Here is a 17,811-nt window from a genome sequence, read left to right as displayed (position 1 = left end):
TTGTGGGTCCCTTCCAACCCAGAATATTGTGTGACTCTGAGTGCTGATGCTCCCAGGGTTGGGCAGGATGGAGGTGCTGGCAGCAGAGCTGGGGGTGCTGAGTGTTGTTCCTGAGAAGACGCTGCACGAGGCGCCTCTTGCTGTGCTTGCAGTTCCAAAATGAGCTTTAAGCCGCTGCGAAAGCCACATGTCGGTAACGGAAATTAAAGGCCCCTTGATTCTGACATGATAGAACGATTAAAGCCACATTTCTTGGCCTGGGTACCTAACTCGAAATGCAGATATAAGGCTTGGATCCCCAAGGGGATTCGGATTTCTAATCCCAATTTATGCAGCTAAATTCCTATTGATTTCCCCCAGGTAGGGCTCTAAATGCCTCTGCGGGCTGCGATCCAAGGGGGAGGTGCTGTGGCTTAGAGGGGGAGCCCCAGCCTTGATGGTCTGACCTCAGCATTTCGGGGTGAAGGGCATTTTCCTGCCTTCTCTCCCAGGGGGCTGTGCTTCCCCCTGGGGCTCTGGAGGGGAGCCTGGGTGTCCCCCTCTCCTGGTGTCACTGGGTGGGACGTGCAACCAGACTGAGCCACTAAATGAAGCTACAAGGCCAGTTATCAAATCCTACATCCACGTTTCTATAACCAGAGAGAGCAGGACTGAGGAAATGCAGGAGGGCCTGCCTGGGGTCCCAGATACCCCCAGAGTGGGCCAGTGCAGATCAGTGGGGCTGTTTTGGCTTGCTGTAATGCAAGGGGAGTGTGGTGGTGAGCAGCTTTCTCTCTGCCCTTTTCTCTTCGTACCCAGCATTACTGGTCAGAAATCCCCATGCAGGGCTGGTGCATGAGCTGCCCCTTGTGACAGGGGAAACATGGTAGCATCCAGGTCCCCACCAGCTCTGGGCAAATCTGTGCTTGGAAATGCCAGTGCAGAACACCTAGACCTCCCTGCAGGCACCTCCAAACCTGTGCTCCAGCTGTGCTGCTGCTTCTGGTGTTCTAACAGTTGGAGGGGGGGGGTTCTGCCCCCACCTAGGGGATGTGATTTATGTTTCTGTGCTGCAGAATCTGCCCAAGAAGGGGAGGAAGGTGTATTTTTCTGAGCTCTGGTATCACAGCAATGCTGAAGATGGACCTAAGATGGGCTGTATCCATGCCCACATCCTGCAGCTGAACCAGCAGTGCTCTCAACCAAAGCCCTGGTGTGGTTCCATGAGTCTATCCAACAACCACAGAACTATTCCAGGTGCTCCAAAGAACTGCTGCAGCCTTAGTCCTGTGGGACATACAGGACACTGTGTACAGCAGCCTACGGCTCCAGTGTTCTGCAGAGCTTCCTGCTGCCCCTTCCCCATGGAACTGAGGGCTCCTCCAGGCTGTTCAGACTCTGGGAATAAATTTCTAGCCCTTCTTACAGGCAGCAATCCCACATCTTCAGCCTATGGCTGGGGGATGGAGGAACAGCACAAGGAGCAGAAGGGGGGTGTGTGGGGGGAGCCAGTGTTTGTTTGGGAAGGGCAGGGGCAGCAACATCGTGTCTCTGCCCTGTGGTTGAGCTGGGGCTCAGCTGGGTGCTCCAAGTGCTCAAACTGGGCATGAAAACATTTCTGTGAGCTATCTCAAGGCATCCCAAAGGCAGTTTAACTCCCAGGCAACACGGGATAAAATGCAATCCACAACTGCCCAGCACTGGGACAGGAGAGGATGACCCTGTGCCAAGGTTTGGCCTGTAGCAGTTATGGCAGGGATACCTTTGGCTCTCAGGCCTCTGGAGATTTCCCCAGATGACCATGAAATCCTGTTTTGCTTCCCACAGCCCTGAGGCTGTCCCTTGCTTCCATCCCAAAGAATTATTTTAACATCTCCTCCCTCAGTCTCAGTGAACGACTGTTAGAGTCATTTTGGAGAGTGCCAGCTCCGCTTGCTCCAAGCTTCTAGCTCTTGGCCTTTGCTGCCCACACATCCTGAGGGAGGGGATGCTCTGGAGTGGCCCTGTCCTTGTCCAGGGAACGTGGAGGGGATCATCCCTGTGGGATGTGCAGCAGGAACTGCAATGTGTCTGGCTCGCAGAGCACACATTGCCTTCAAGGGATCGATGCTGTGACCTCATTTGGGCCGGACTCCACTGGGAGTCTTTGTCTCAGAGTTGGCTGCTTTAACATAAAGAAGCTTTAATAAAAAAGCAAACTTAGGGCAGAGAATCCTTCCCAGGTTATTCACTTTAGCAGTGGGATCACTTCTCCTGCACCCTTGTCCAGCCATTGGATGGAGCAGGAGGTCTGTTATGACTAAATTGGCTCCTCTCCCCTACCTGGTGATAACCCAGCTGTTGAGCACAATGCCCTTTGCAAATATGATGTGCAAATCAGTGCCCTTCATCCTGGGCCTGCTGCAGGACAGCCAGTGCCTCTGGCTGGTGGCCTTGGCCATCTCTCCAGCACAGCCAGGAGCTGGAATGGGGAGACACATCTTTTCCAAGCCTTGGACCTGGGATGAGCTGGGACTGGGCTGCTCAAGTCACACACTCTGTGTTATCTACAGAATGGTCCCCAGGTGTGAAGCAGTCCCTACCTCAACCTGTGGACAGGGATTCCAAGGGTCTGGATCTGCCCACAGAGGGTCTGTGTAAATCCCTGGTGCACAGCAAGCCTTTGGTACAGCCTTGCATTTAACCACACAGCTGTGAGACTTTGTTGTCTGTCCCTGGTCACCCCCTGAGCTGGCCCAGGGCAGCCTTGGAGCAGCAGTCCCCAGGAGCTGTCCCACCAGCTGAGACCCAGCCTTGGAGAGGGTCTGTGACCAGTCTGCAAAGGCAGAGGCACCTGCTTGGGCACCAGAGCATCTTCTGGCCTCCAAAGCAGGCTGAGGAGCACCTCTGCACCAGCACACGAGTATGGGGGCACTGAGGCCAACCCTGCCCTGTACTGATCACACCCTGGCACTGAGCTGCACCAGCCCCAGCGGGGCAGGAGGAATGGCAGGAATTATTTCCACTATTTTTTTAAATTTGTTTGTTTTGGTGCACTGCAGACCTAACCTTTCCCTGGGACCCTACTGAAACCTCCAGGAACAGATACACAAAACCATTCCTGCAGGACAGATCCAGGACTCCCTGGGACCACCTGGCAGAAGCATCCTGAGCCCTGCCTGCAGTGGATCCTCACAAGACAGCCTCTTCCAAAGATCCCCAGGCATCATCCAGGCTTCCCCGTGCCCAAACTGGGGACTTGCCGCCTGGTGCTGAGGGAGAAGCTGCCTGAACCCCGGGCCGGGCAGCCCCGCAGAGGGAGAGCCAGGACCACAGCATCCCAGTGGATAACTGCCATTAACCTCTCCCTTGGAACAAGAAGGTGCAAATGAGCCCACAGTAGCCTCCTTTCTTCTGGCTGAGCAAGATTGATTGAAAAACAAATTGGCGCAAATAAAGCATGTAATTAGATTAAAGCCTCTCGCCTGGAGCGGGCGGGGAGCAGCAGCGAGGGCTTCGCAGAGCCCGCAGCCCCTTCTCACCTCCCCAGCACCCAGCGCGGCTTGGGAGACACTGGACGCTCCAGCAGGACCCCCAGCACCCGCAGGATGAGGCCAGGGCTGCCCATGACCTCAGGGGAACTGCCCTTGTCGGGCCCCCCATGCTCAGCCGCTCCGATTCCAGCTGTGCTCCAGGTGTGGTTTGGGTGCCTTTGGTGCATCCCCGGGAGCTCTGGTCACGGTGTCCAGAGGGAGAATCACCCCCAGACACCCCCCGAGCCCCACTGGGCCTCGGGGTGAGTTTGCTCCCTGCCCCGAGTTGCCTGCTGCCAGTTTGGGAACAGGAGAGAACGGTCTGAGTGATATCTGGTGTTTTGGGACACGGGTGCCCACGGCAGCCATGGCCTCATCAGCATCCCAATTTTCCCAGATGTAAAGGGAGCGAGTAGGAAGGCTATGGCTGCTGGTGACACAGTGGGGACAGTCCCACTGTAACCCACTGTAAAATAGTGCAATGGAAAACACCACACCAGCACCACATCAGCACCACACCCCCTCCTCTCCACCCTCCTCACTCTCTCCCAGGAGCACACGGGGCTGGCAGCATATTTTCCACCCCCTTCCTGCAGAATCAAACCCAGAACTGAGCCCCAGGACACGTGGGGGTGCCAGCCCTGACAGTGCTTCGTCCACACCCGGCACTTCCCCACTCCCAACATTTCCCGAACCGCTGGTGAGCCCCAGGGGTGCCCTGGGATGCAGAACTGCCAAGAGCCACTGACACCACGATTAAATACATTCATAGGGAACCATCCGTCCTCAGGAGCATCAGCCACCCCCTAAATTCCTGTCCAACAGCAGCTCCCGGCCAAGTGGAACCAGGACAGGGAAAATCAACCTTCCCACTTTGAAACAGAGAGCTGGTGCTGGGGACAAGAGCTTCGTTTCTCCAAGGGGGATCAGCATCTGGAAATGTCCCGGGATGGGGAGAGAATCAGTTCGTTTCACTTCCGAATCATCATTATCGTTTTGCAAATGGCTCTGACGGTGATGCCGAGCTGGGCAGTCCTTGCTCGTGGCTTGGTACAGTGCCCAGGGCTTGTGGGCACCCAGGTACCCCCAGGGTCAGAAGGGCAGTCCCTTAGGCAGTGTCCAGAGCTGGGGATGTGGGGGTGGAGGGAGATGGGGATGAAGAGATGTGGGATGGAGAGATGAGGGATGGAAGGATGTGGGGATGAAGGTTTGCAGGGATGGAAGGATATGGGGATGAAAGAATATGGGGATGGAAGGACAGAGAGATTTGGGGGTGGAGGAATGAAGGGATAAGGAGATGAAGGGATGTGTGGCTGGAGGAATGGAGGGATGTGGGGAGAAAGGATTGCAGGGATGAAGGGATATGGGGATGAAGGAACAAGGGGATGGAGGATTGGAGGGATTTGGTGGTGGAGGGAATCAGATGCAGGGATGTGGGGATGGAGGAATGGAGGCATTTGGAAGTGGAGGGATGCAGGGATGGAGGAATGAATGGATGTGGGGATGCAGGAAGCCCTGCACTGGGGTGATAAGAGCACAGTGCAGTTGTGTGTGAAGCTTATCTGCATTTCAGCAGTTTCAAGGGATTTGTTTTGGTTTCTTTCCCCCAGACTTTCTGAGATATTTTGAAGTGACCAGAAGTTTCCTCTCTGGAAGCCCCTCACCCCTATTGTGCTGGCAGCCATTCACTGCAGATCACCATGAGAAACCTCTTTTCAGGAGGGAGCTGGACGCTGCGGCCGATCAATCAGTCAATCAATCATGCAGTCAATCCATCACCTCGCTTACAGCCCGAGACAGGCCAGAGAATACCCATGCAGGGCTGAATTCATTCCTCATTTGGATGGGTACAAAGCTGGAGACCCCTGGGCTGGGCCCAGATTTACACCAGGGTGACTGAGATGACATTTTCTCCCCCCGACTGTGCCGCAGGCAGCTGGGCAGACCTTTATTCCCAGGCTGTGGGATGTGCCTGGCTCTCCACAGGCAGAGCTGACACTCGCTGTTAGAGCTTCCTCGGAGTGAAGTGCTGTGGCTTTTCTCTCCACAAGGTCCCTCTGGCCATGCCCCATCCCCAGACGAGCAGGCAGCTCCCCCTGGCCCTTCGGGAGCCCTTTGGGAAGGAGGTGAGCAGTGCCGGGCCCTGTGCTGGGATCCGGTGCTGCCGATCCCCTGCAGGACCTGTGGGTGCTGACACGAGTGGCAGCACACATTCATGTGCTCACTGAACACCAGTGCTGGGCGATGGCCCAGGTCACTGCTTCCAATCCGAAGCAAAGCTAAGCCTGGCTGCGCTCCTGTCCCTGCTCATTTTCCGAGCAAGCCTCGCGCCCCTCACAGATGTTGTGGAGGCAGCTGGCGGCTCACATGGTGTTGACTCCTTGTTTCCAGCTGCTGCAGCTCGTTAAAAGGAGCTGTGGTACATTTAATCCTTTCCTACTGTCACTCTTGCCTTGAAGCTGTTGCTGCAGTGATGATCACGGTGTTTACGGGGCGGTGAGCAGGGGGACAGTGATGCATGGGCTCTGCTTGGAGTGGAGCTGTGGAGCCGAAAGGGACATTCCCATGGGGATGCAGGGGTACAAGCTAGCTAGGAGGCTGGGAATAAGGAGATTTCTCCCAGCTGCCCGAGCCATGAAATTCAATCACATCTCCTGTACATGTGGTGAGAGCGAGGGATTTATTTAACTCATCTTCTGCCTGTGCCTGGTGAGGGGTTTTGCTGGGGTGATGCAGGTGCTGGTGGCAGCAGATGCCAGGAACCCTTTTTTCTTCTGTGCCTACCTATGGAGATGGGCTGTGAGCCTCTGACCACCCTCTGAAATCTGCATTTTGCCCTTGTGCTGAGGGATGCAGGAGCCCATTCCTGCTGCTCACCCTGCGATTGTCCCTGGAGTGATGGTGTGTACCTGGGAGCAGGGGACTCTCAGAGGGTGGCCTTGTGTCACCTCAGTTCATCTAGGCATGGGAAGGCAAAGATTAAAGCTTCTGACATTCAGACAAAAGAAACACAACCCTTTTTTAGAGTTTTAATACTCTAGCTACCTGCAAATGCTGCTGAAACAGAGGCATTCCAGGTGATCAGGGAGGCCAATTTTCCCCATTCCTGGTTCTTAGGGGGAAGATTCTGGCTAAATTTGGATATCAAAGCATGTACCCACCTCTGCAGCCTGGGAAAGCTGCAACTTGCAGCCAAGCTGTGCACATTGGGGGAGCCCCAGGAATCACCAAGACTGGGGCTTTCCCCCTTTTCTGCACTTGCTTCCAGCCTCTTCCTCACCAGCCGGGAACAAAAGGGCCCAAATGACATTTGGAAAGTCCAGATCTGGTTTTGAAGCTGCAGAGGCTGGTTTCCAGGGGGAAACCACGTGAAGCTGCATCAATCCCATCACCTGGTTTTATTTAAGCCCACTAGCCGAAATCATCCGCCTCAGATAATCATTCCCAAGCCAATCTGGATTTGATTCAGATAAGACAATGGCTGAGTGGCAGGTTTGTAAACCTTTACTCCCCACTGTGATTTTTGTTTGCCCTTCCACTGTGGGCCCTTCTGCATCTCTGAATGGGACCAGGGAAGGACGGGGTGGTAGCACGAGCTCTTCTTGCCTCAAAAAGGCTGAAAAAGTGAGGAGCAGCCCCTCCTCATCCTCCAGTCTCCCAGAATGGGAGAGCATGAATGCATTTCATCTAAACAATTCAGTTTTGGACTGTTTTCCCAAATTGATTGGGACCTCTGAGAGCTAAGCAGAGCCAGGCAGGACCCCCCACGCCAAAGCTGATGTTGTCCCACCCCTTGTACCGTGGCCAGGTTTGGCCCATGGTGTTCTGCAATGTGCCCCTCGTTGGCTGGGAGGGCAGTGATGCTCACTCAGCTCTTGGCCAGGGTGGTGCTTTGTGTCCTGTGTAGCTTCGAGCAAAGGAAATAAAGCAGCATCTCTCCCAGAACTGGCTGCATCCAAAACCTCCCACTAATTGCTTTCTCCATCTCTGTAACCCCTTTGCTCCCACAGCCTGGGAGCTCTGGCTTGAAGACACATTGATTTAAGGATTTGTTAAAACCCCCCACGAAGTTCAGCAGAATTCTGCAGGGTGGTGTAGGGGGGTGAGGATTGCCAAGACACAGCACTGTCAGATGCTCCCCCTCGAGGGGAAGGGATGAAATATGGAGGGTTCAAGCTCCTTGGACAAAACAGGGCTTAAAAAGTCCAATAAAGTCACTGTGAGTAGAATTAGGATGGGATGCTGGGCCCATCAGATTGCTCAGCTTGGCTCAGCTTTCATGAGGAGGCAGGACAAGTGGCTCCTGGTGAGATGGATTGGTCTTTGGTCATTCCTCTGGGCAGGGAGTGGGGAGATCCAGCCCTCCAGTGGCACAGGGATCCAAGAGGTGCTGTCAAGTCATTGCTCATGGCTCGCAGGCTGTCAGGATGCCCCCATGGATAACCTTTTCCCAGCCTCCAGCAAGGGTTCCTCTGCTGAAGGGAGGTGTCTGTAACCCTGCTGAGATGTTCTCAGTTACTGGCTTTATGGTAACTCCGTTGGGCTTGGGCCACTAAATAACCCCTCTCCCCACAACAAGGATGCAGCTGTGGGACTCAGTCCTTCCCCAGTGGAGCTGTTTGCTCCCAGGGGCTGTGGGGGCTCAGGCCCAGGGGGTGCAGCCCTGACAGCTCAGGGTGGGCATTGACAAGGGCTGTGGCCAATCAGGGTGGCACGTGGGGATTTGGGATGGCCAAATGCAGCTGCCCCAGCTGGCATTTGCTCAGGGCAGTGGGGGAGTTCACGGAAGGAGTTGTTTCCCTGCTGTGTTGGTATCTGCATGGAGCCCACAGGTGGCCAAGGTGGGGACATCCCCATACCAAGTCCCCTTACAGCCAGGACAAGGCAGAGGGGCGAACAGGAGCTTGGGGAGGGACCCTGTGTGGCTGAAAGAAGATGGTGAGCTGCACTATAACATGTGATCAAGCTCCTGAGGATCTGGGGAAGACGATTTCTCCTGATGGAGTTGGGTAACAGAGGCTGGTAATGCCAGGAAACAGTGCTCTAAGAGAAGACTGGCTCCTGCTTGGCTTCAGGTTAAGTGAGATGGTCCCTGTTCCTAATAACCCAACACCTTGCTTTGTATGGACTCCCCAAAGAACACACCTCATGTTGGCACCCAATGCCTAAGGCAGAGCAGCCAGAGGGCTGCTCAGCAGGGCTGGGCTGGAGGGAGGCTGCCTGGGGCAGCCCTTGCTGTATTTTCAGGCTCCTTCCAGCCCTGCAGCTCAGAGGGAACACTTTCAGAAGCACACAGGAGACAACAGGCACAACCCAAGGCTGGGAGATCATTCTTGCCCAGAACAACCTGATACTGAAACACAGAGTTGCTGCTTCTGCATTTACGTGTAGCAGGAGTTGCCCTTTAAATCAGTCCCACAGAACACCCTGGGATTTACCTTGTCGTGACACTGGGGACCTAAGACCTTGTCCCTTTGCTCCCTGGGTTCCCCACCCTGGGAGAGCTCCTGAGCACACAGCAACACACACAGCCTGTGTAACAATCCTTGCCACGGGACGAGCCTCGGCTCAGAGTTCAATCCAAGGTGACGTCCATCACTTTTAGTACAAACTCCTTAATTTATGAACCCTCCTACACTGCTGAGGCAAAAGTAAACAGCCTTTACACCTCGTGTCCTTCACAGCTATGGCACTGTAAAAATGCCCCAGGAACCTGCAGGCAGTGGGACAAGTCACCCTTTCCCGGGACTCTCTGGCTCCTGCCATCATCCCCTGCTCATACCCGGACATGAGACACTGTTGTAACACCCACAGGTCACATCAGCACCTCAGAGTGCTTGGCACAAGGGATGCACAGATCTAGGAATATAAGAGGAATGCTCCTATGCAGCAGTAAGCAGTGTTTAGGTATTTTTTTCCTTTTTGGAGCATTTTTGGTTCTCCAGTCCTTCTCCACCAGAAAAACTCCTTGGAACTGTTCTCAACCTTTTGAGAAGGTAACCACGAAGCTTTATAATCAACCAGTGGTGGTATCGAATCCTTACCTCTTTTCCATCAAGTGTTGGTTCCACATTGAGTGGAGCCACACATTGGGTTCCACCCTGTGTGCTTATGGATTTAGAACGTCCAGAAAAACCTCTCTCCACCTTCCTACACTCCCACATGCTCCGAGGAACACCCGTCTCTCAGGATGCTGCACAGCTGTTTCCAACACTTGGGCGTAAAAGGAACCCACTTGTCCCAGTACAAACACCAGAATTTATGTATTTGATGCAATTTCATTTGAGGGAGGGGGCTGCTTAGAAGACTTTTAGCATTAAAGTGCTTCAAAAGAAGAGAGAACGTACCTGCAGGCTCCTCCGTGCTGCTGGCGGCCGTGGTGGGGGGCGCGGCGGGGATCTCTGTGCAGGACAGCGAGGAGACACGGATAGAAGGGAGATAAAAGAAGGAGGAATTATTCCAAATCCCAAAGAGCCTGGCCCCTGCACACACTGCATGTTCCCTCCCCAGCTGTGTCTACCAGCACGGAGGGTTTCCCAACTGTGTCCTCCAGCAAGGAGCGTTGCAAGAGCCCCAGAGAGCAGCGCACCAGGACCATACCTACTGGGGAGTCAGGCCTCCCTAGAGGGTGTGGGAAAGGGGTTTTGGAACAAAATATCTTGGCTTGTGGCTGCAGGCTGCACTGTGCCCAGGCCCTGCAGGCAGTGGGAGTGCTGCTGCCGCTCCCTGTCCCAGGGTTGTCCCTTCCAGCTGCTGTCTCCACCCGTGTCTGAGGCAGTGTGAGCACTCCTCTCCTGTGAGATAGGCTGCAGGTAAAGCATTGCCTCTCCCTGCAGGGATGCAAGTGTTACCTCACACATTTAATGGAAACACAAACATTTCTGGTCCCTGGTTTTGATTCGGGACCAGCCTTGCAGAGCAAAAACCACATAATGTTTGGGATGTTCATGCCCCAGCCTGGCTGTGTTTGTTGAAGTTAAAATGATGGGCTGTGGATGGAGGGGCGGCCCCAGCTCTGCAGGATGCTCTCCTTTCCCAGAGCACACACATAGCTCTCATCACAGACATCCTTCACACATTCAGGGCATGGTGATGCAATTTCTGTGCATTCCTGGTAATCCTGGTGGGGGAACTCCCTACCAGCCCAGTTTGAAAGTGGAACTTAGGCACGAGCTGGGGGTCAGCATTTGCCTCCTTCTGCTTGTGCTCTTGGGAACACATCTGGCCACGAAGGCAGGGTTTGCTGGGGCCAGTCTGCATTGTGGTGACAGCAGCTCATAGGGGTGCAGCCCAATTAGCATTAGGTGATTTTTTGAAGTCGTTCACCCTCATGCAATTAAACACAGGCATAGTCCATGTGAAAGACATGGTTCATAATCAGGCAGCAAATGGACAGCCATCCCAGCCATCCCAAAAGACTGGATGGGTGCTCCTGCTTGCAGTACAGACAGACAAGGAAAATATAAGCAGTGGTAAATCAGAGAGTAACTGTGCCCTTGCAGGCAAGGTGGCAGCCCCTTGCTAGTGGCAGTGAGCCCGTGCCAGTGGGAGAGCAGTGTGGGCAGGGATGGAGCCCTCTACTACACACGATCCAAATATGTGTGAACTCCATCTCCTCCCACGTGTAGGATATGCTGACTGACATTTTTCAAGGATGAAAATGTGCTGGTTTGGGTTTTTCTGGGATGAGGGAACTGTGAGTTGCTCATATCCTCACTTTAATTGCTTTAGTGTCCTGTGTGCAGACCCAGCTCCAAACGAGGAGCCTGACAGCCAGGCCAGAGCCTGGCTTGGAAAGCATTTTTAGCAGAAGCTTTGGCCCCTGGGCAAGGATGTTGTGCAGTGGCACAGAAGTAAGGGGCTCCCATGGGTGCTGGGTGGTGTCAGGTGGCAGGGCCAGGCAGGGCAGCCCTGCCAGGCTCACACCAGCCTTGAGCACGCCGGGTCGGGAGCTGCGTGAGCACAGCCCGGCTCCAAACCCCTGGATGGGTCATGTTGAAATCCTGTGTCTGTCTTTATTTAGTGCAGCAAATCCCAAGGGAGCTGATGCAAGGAGCAATTTACTCTCTGATTTGCCATGGCCCTGGGGAATGACTAATGATAAACCTTTGTGCATACTTGCTGCAGAGCAGACTGGAGCCACGACTGGAGATCTTGGGGAAACAAGCATCTGGTTTGAGCTCTTGCTGTCCCATTGCAACATGGGGAAAAATGAATCTTAAGTGACCAAAACCCACCCCAGAATGCATGTTTTCTTCAGAAGGAGAAGGTGAAGAAAGGGTTTCTGCCCCATAATTTGGCAATGGCCATGCTGAGAGGGAGATGCTGTGAGGGGACAGTGCAGGAGCAGACTGTGGGTTCCCAGCAAAGACTTGATTCATTCAACCTTCACTTTGCTTGTTGGGCCTTTTCCCCCTTTTAGAAGCAGGGAATGACCCTTGAGGGGAGCAGTACCTTCTTCCCATCCCATTCCATCCCAGGCACCCCAATTTTGATGCTTCCTTTCACCAGGGTGGGGGGGAGATGTCTCACAAAGTGCATGAGCCACTGAATGATCCAACAGCAGCAAACCCAACAGGCAGCAGAGAGGGGCACTGGGCTAAAGCCCACCTTGCCTGGGCAGTGAGAGCTCAGCAGGGGCTTAGTGGGGATCTGGGTGTTTGCAGAGCAAATGCTGCAGTGGAGACACTTTGGGAGCTGTACCTGGTGCTCCCTGCTGTTGTTTTAAGAGCAGAGGAGGAGAGCAGCTTTGGGAAGGCAAATTGAAAAGCAAGCCCAAGGAAGCAAATGGTAAAATAGCCCCTCTTTCTAGGAGGGTTGTGTGAGTGCAAGATCCCCTTTAGCAATCCAGGTGCTATCACTGCCTTACTGTGATGGCAACTCCACCAAACCAGCAGCTCCTCTGATTTGAGCTCTGTGTCAGTGCAGCACAACCTGGTTTGGGAGAGAAAATCCTGTTTGTAGCGATCTGCTGTAGCATCCAGACCTGATGTGGAACCCAAAAATAAATGTGCTCTTGAGGCACCTTTGCTCCATGAAGCAAAATCAAATTACCACCAGACTGGTCTGTAACTGCACTCACATAACCCACCCAATGAGGCAGATGAGCTGTTTGGAAGCTAGTGCTGGATTTTGGACTACTTTCCCTCCTGTAGGCAGTGGGGATGGCAGGGGTATCCAGGCAGCTCCATCCCCCGAGCACTGCCCGCTGGCACGGTCGTGAGAGGGTTAAGCAGCCTCCCAGCATGGGCAGTGGCTCCTGCGGGTTTTTAAGGGTTAATATCTCTAATCTACAGACACCGAAAGAATGATCCACCTACTTATGCAGGGCGCGATGGGGGACCGGCTTTGCTGGTAGCCTTTGGCGCATCGGTTGCAGGTGATGCCGGTGACACCGTCCTTGCAGGGACACTGGCCCGTGGTTTGGTTACAGGTTTGGCCGGCGGCACCCACGGGATGGCAATCGCACTCTGTGGGGGGAACACACAACGAGAGGGTCAGGGGAGAGCAGAGCGGCGTTGTGGAGCGATCCCGGCACGGCTCCACCTTTCCTGCCGCCGGCAAACATCCCACCCAGCCGGCGACCGCACTGCCCTGGAACAGAGGGGCATGAACATGAGTGCTGTGATCAGGAGTTTGCAGGACTGGAAGAGGAGGGGAGCAGGCAAAGCAGCATCCACTGCCCTCACTCCAGCAGCTTCAGACGCCCTCAGGTCCCAGGAGCAGTGGCAGGACTGTAAGGAAGAGGGACAAAACCCAGGAGTGTTTCATTGCCCCTTCAGCACGTGAGATCTCAGGCAGGGAGCGAGTGCTCCCAGAGATGTTGGGAATTCACTTCACGTGCGCTACAAGAAAAACCAAGCCAGCCACCCTCCTCCTTTCAGTGCTTTCGATCGAGCCCTTCCCTGCTGGGCAGCATCCCTGGCAGCTGGCACTGAGGGAGCAGGAAGGAAATGCCCTTGTGGGATGCAGGCAGGCTGGAGGACCTGCTGTTCCCGGCCAGATGGATGGAGGCTTGACGGCAGAGCTGGGCAGATGTGAAGGGTTTGGCAGGGGATGTAAATACTGCACTTGAAAACATTCACCATCTCATTTCCCACAGTGGGACTTACCGGCGCAGCTGTTTGGTTAAAAAAAAAAAAAAAAGAAAAAAAGAAAAAAAAAGAAAAAAGAAAAAAGCCAAAAAGGGGAAAAAAAAGAGGGAAAAAAAAAAGCATCAGGGCTTGTTATCATCACTGCTCCAAAAGGATTACGGCCTCGCACATTTGTTAACAGCCCTGATTTCTAAGAGCTGCAAGCACCGTGCCAGACTGTGGTCTGCCCCTGCTGAGCGGTGGCAGGGAGAGGCAGGAAAGCAGGAAAGCTTTCCTTTTCTTCTGCACCATCCTCGGGAAGGAGCCAGCCAAATCCCTCCCAGGGGAGCACTGATCCTGCTCTCCTTCTACCCCTCAGGGGAGCTGCCTGCTAGAAGGGGGGTTTGGGGGAAAATGTGCCCCACTGCCCAAAACCTGGAGGGGGCTGGTCTGTGGGTCAGGACCAGATGAGTGTCTCCTTGGGCTCCAGTGGCTTAAAACACCCCAAATGCCCAAAACTGGGCTTATCACTCCCATGAGGGTTTGTTCTGGACCCTGCAATGATTCTTGGTTTGTCTGGCAACCCCCTGACTCTGAGACACCCTAAATCTGCCTCATTTGGGGACAACAAATCACATCCCACATTCATTTGTGTTGGGTGTCCAAGCTTTGGTGTTTGGCTGGAGCTTCCCTCCAACCCACCCCAGCATGATCCTGCTCCAGCTTCCCTGTACCAGCAGCTCCCAGTTTGACCCCCCTCCCAGCAGGGTTTGGATAGTGCCTCTGGCCTCCTTGCACTAGGATTTCCCCTTCTCCCTATGTGGGACATCCCATCCCTGGACAGCCCTTCCTGCTGCCATCCCTGACTCCACCAGTCTTGGATGGGAAGAGATGAAGCCTTGCCAAAACCCAATGGTTTTTCACATGGGAGGGAAAAAAAAAAAAACCTTCAAGAAGCCAACAAAGCTTTTGCTTCTTTCCTCTACTTATCCTAACACTTCTGATTTGGTTTTTTTGGTTAAGAGTCCTGCTCTCTCCCCTGCTGTGAGCTGTTCCCTGGGAAATAGCTGCTTGCAAACCTGGCCACAGCAGAAAATTTGCTTTTCTAAACTTAATTTTGATTGAAAAAATTTCAACATGAAATGAGTGTGGCTGGTGATGAGTTCAGAGAGCAGAGGGATGTTTAGGTGGTAAAACCTGCACTCTGCAGCCCCAAGGGAAGGCTTTGACAATGCTGGGGGAGAGGAAATAAAAACACATTAAGTGAAAGAGTGAAGAAGAGCCAGGGCAGAAAAGAGTTAAAGAAGAGCAGAGAGCAGGAGTTAATACAAAAATAAGCAAATCAGGGAAGGGTTACACAAGAAGAGGCAAAGGGCAGGAGGATGGGGAGGAACATGCCTCATGTTTCAGGCGTCCCCTCTGGGGCTGAGCGCTGGTTTCAGGCATGGCCTGCAAACCCCCATCCTGTGAGTAATCCTCCCCCACGTGAATGGATTGCACCGATTTCAGTGGGACTGCTTGGATGAGAGAGGGAAAAGCAGGAAAAAAAGCCTTGGTGATGAGTAAGATTTACAGAATCAAGCTCTTGGAGGCCGGGCTGCAGAGCACAGAGCGCTCTTCTGGACACCACATAAATAAATAGCGATGCTGCTGCTTCCTTCCCTCATGAGGTAATGCCTCGGTGCAGCTTGTCCAGAGCTGCTGGGTTATTTTTACAGCCGTGTCTGTCTGAGGTTGTCTCCTCTCTCCCCAGTCTGGGCTCCTGGGAGGGCTCTGCAGCACAAGTGTCACCTGTGTCCCCACAGGCACATGTGGTGTGCCCAAGGTTGCAGAGTAGACAAGTTGTGGAGGAGCTGGGACTCACCAGCTCGTGGTCCAGGACCTCACCAGGACAAAACCCTGGCTGATCTCTGACAACTCATGCTGTCACAGGGTGGGGTAAAACCCCTCTGGGTGTAGGGATGTGCTTTGTGTCACCAGTGCCCAACTTTTGGTTGGGGCACAGGACCCTGCGTGTCCGTGACCACTGCCCTGGGCAGAGCACTCTGGCTCCTCCAGAGCCTGACCCCAGTCTGACTTGTCTGTCTTCCAGAAAACTCTGATTCAGCAGCAACTCAGCCCTCGTGGTGCAGGGAGGCAGGAGGAGGTCTAGGCAGTGTCTGTAGATGTGTATCTGCTGTCCCTGTCCTAGGGAAACTGAACCAGCGCCAGCAATTAGGAGCAATTAAAGGTAATTTGCAGTTCCCTGGCCATTGCAAACACTTGCAGCCAGCAATTACAGGCTCTTCTCCTTCCCCAGCCATGGAGTGGCTGGGCTGCTGGTGCTTGATGCTGATTTTTCGAGTACAGTTCAAATTCCTTTGGGCTGTAACCCCAAATTGAAAAAGGATGGCAGGAGAGTCGCAGTGGGGGTGTGATTGGTGCAAACACCCCTTGGCCATCCCCTTCCTGGTGGGCACCTTGGGACTCACAAAACAGCTTCTCAGGCCTGAACTTCCCTGAGTGCAAGGATCTATCTGTCCATCACCCACAACCATGCAGAGGGTCAGAGTGCCCTGCACTTGGGGCCCCAGGGCTGAGGGAACCTCACTGATCAGGAAAGGAGGGTGTCTGGGACATGGCTGGGGATAATAAGGGGGATAACAGGTGATTTTTCTACTTATCCTCATGCCTTGCTTGAAAGGATCACCCCACAGAGAAGGGTGCAAGGCTGCAGTGAGATGGGAGAGGAGCAAAGAGGAATTATGTTGGTGCAAGGAAACAGGAGGTCTGCAGTCTGTTGGTCCACAGAGCACTGGGGGAAGGAAATAACCATCAGCATTTAGTTCTTTCAGAAAATCTTAAAGAAATACCTTTTTTTTCCTGGCAGAAATGATCAGGAATTTCTAGGGGAAAATGAAATTATTTGCTACTTGAGGACAAGGCTGTGGAGGAGGAAACAAGGAGCAGGAATCTATGGTGAGGTTTTAATGGGCACTGATGGTGGCAGTGGGGGGTGCCTCTACCCATAAAAGCCAATTTTTCTTATAACTTAATCATGGAGTGGAAAGCAGGGAGCTAAAAGCATTTCTAAGTGACTCCCTGCAACTTGGCTAGTCCAGATGTGTTGGTCTTCTGCGAGACAGACCCAAACTGGCCGAATGGATGAGGGGCTAGCAGCCAAAATCCGGTGCACACAGAAGGCTGCATAATTGGAAGGAGGGAACAGGATGGCTCATACACACTGAAGGGTCCCAATTAACTGCAACCACTCCAGGGAAAGATCTGGGAGTCAATGAAACATCTGGCTGATTGCAACGGAGCTCAGAAGAGCCACAAGATGGGAGGCTGTGTTATGAAAGGGGTAGAGAGTGACAGTGAATGTAATATCATGGCACTATAGAAATCAATAGCACGTCCTCAGCTGGGGAACTGCAGTGAAAGGCAGGGAGAGGCACCCATCTGAGGACGGAAAAGATTAGGAATGCCTTGCCAAGAGACGGTGGAGGGGTGCCAAGGAACGCAGAGCGCCGAGAAGGTCAGACAGGTGCTCCTCTTCACTGCTCCTTAAAACACGGGGACAAAGGGACATTCAAGGCGTTTTAAAAGGCAACCTTTTTCAGTGATAAAAGGAAATGCTTCTTTGCACTGCACGTAATTAACTCGTAGAACTCAAGCTACGAGACACCATGGCAAGGGCCCAACAGGATTAGATAGGGCTGTGAATGAGAACATCTGTAGTTACATTAGCTGGGATTAATATATATACGGATATAAGCACTCCAAGCCAGCTACTAACTGCCTGCAGTTAGGAGGAGATTTCCCCTGGGGCCAAGCTCTTGCAGAACTGGCTGTCTTGGAGTTTTATATCTCTGTCTGGAGCTTCCAAGACAAGCCACTATTATATGTACAAACCTGCTGAGGCAGAGCATCACCCACCCCAGCACGGGCAGGGACACATTTCTGTGCCTCACCTGAGGTTTGGGACTAAAAAAAAAATACCTGCAAGCAAATCTTCAGGGCCTTTCATGGAAGGATGCAAAACGCCCTGGGAAAGTGGTTGAGCTTGCCGGGGTGTCTCTGCCTCGCTGAAGGCTGACAAATAGCATGACAAAAGTGCAAATATTTTTCCTGCCCTGAATTTTGGTCGGAGGTATTCCCAGCTGCTAATCTTCCCACACACACATGTGTTGAAAGGTAAACAGAGGGATAAATCTCCAGGCTTAGCTCTCCTCAAGTGTGACCTTTATTGAGAAGGTACCTGAAAA

General features: G+C 53.4%; 1 protein-coding gene across 1 annotated transcript in view; it reads right to left on the bottom strand.

The window, feature by feature from the left end:
• Positions 1–17,811, bottom strand: part of NTN1 (netrin 1) — a 98,767-nt gene that overhangs the window by 17,791 nt on the left and 63,165 nt on the right. The window contains exons 3-4 of the mRNA XM_050319540.1: positions 12,812–12,961; positions 9,839–9,892 (exon numbers count right to left, since the gene is read on the bottom strand). Of these exons, the coding sequence (XP_050175497.1) occupies positions 9,839–9,892; positions 12,812–12,961 (204 nt within the window). The remainder of the gene's footprint in view (positions 1–9,838; positions 9,893–12,811; positions 12,962–17,811) is intronic.

This window comes from Myiozetetes cayanensis, unplaced genomic scaffold (assembly GCF_022539395.1).
Source record: "Myiozetetes cayanensis isolate MyiCay16 unplaced genomic scaffold, myiCay2020 scf22, whole genome shotgun sequence".
In the NCBI taxonomy this organism is placed as follows: Eukaryota; Metazoa; Chordata; class Aves; order Passeriformes; family Tyrannidae; genus Myiozetetes; species Myiozetetes cayanensis.
Note: the sequence above shows the minus strand (reverse complement) of the source record. Positions and strands in the feature narration are given on the sequence as shown.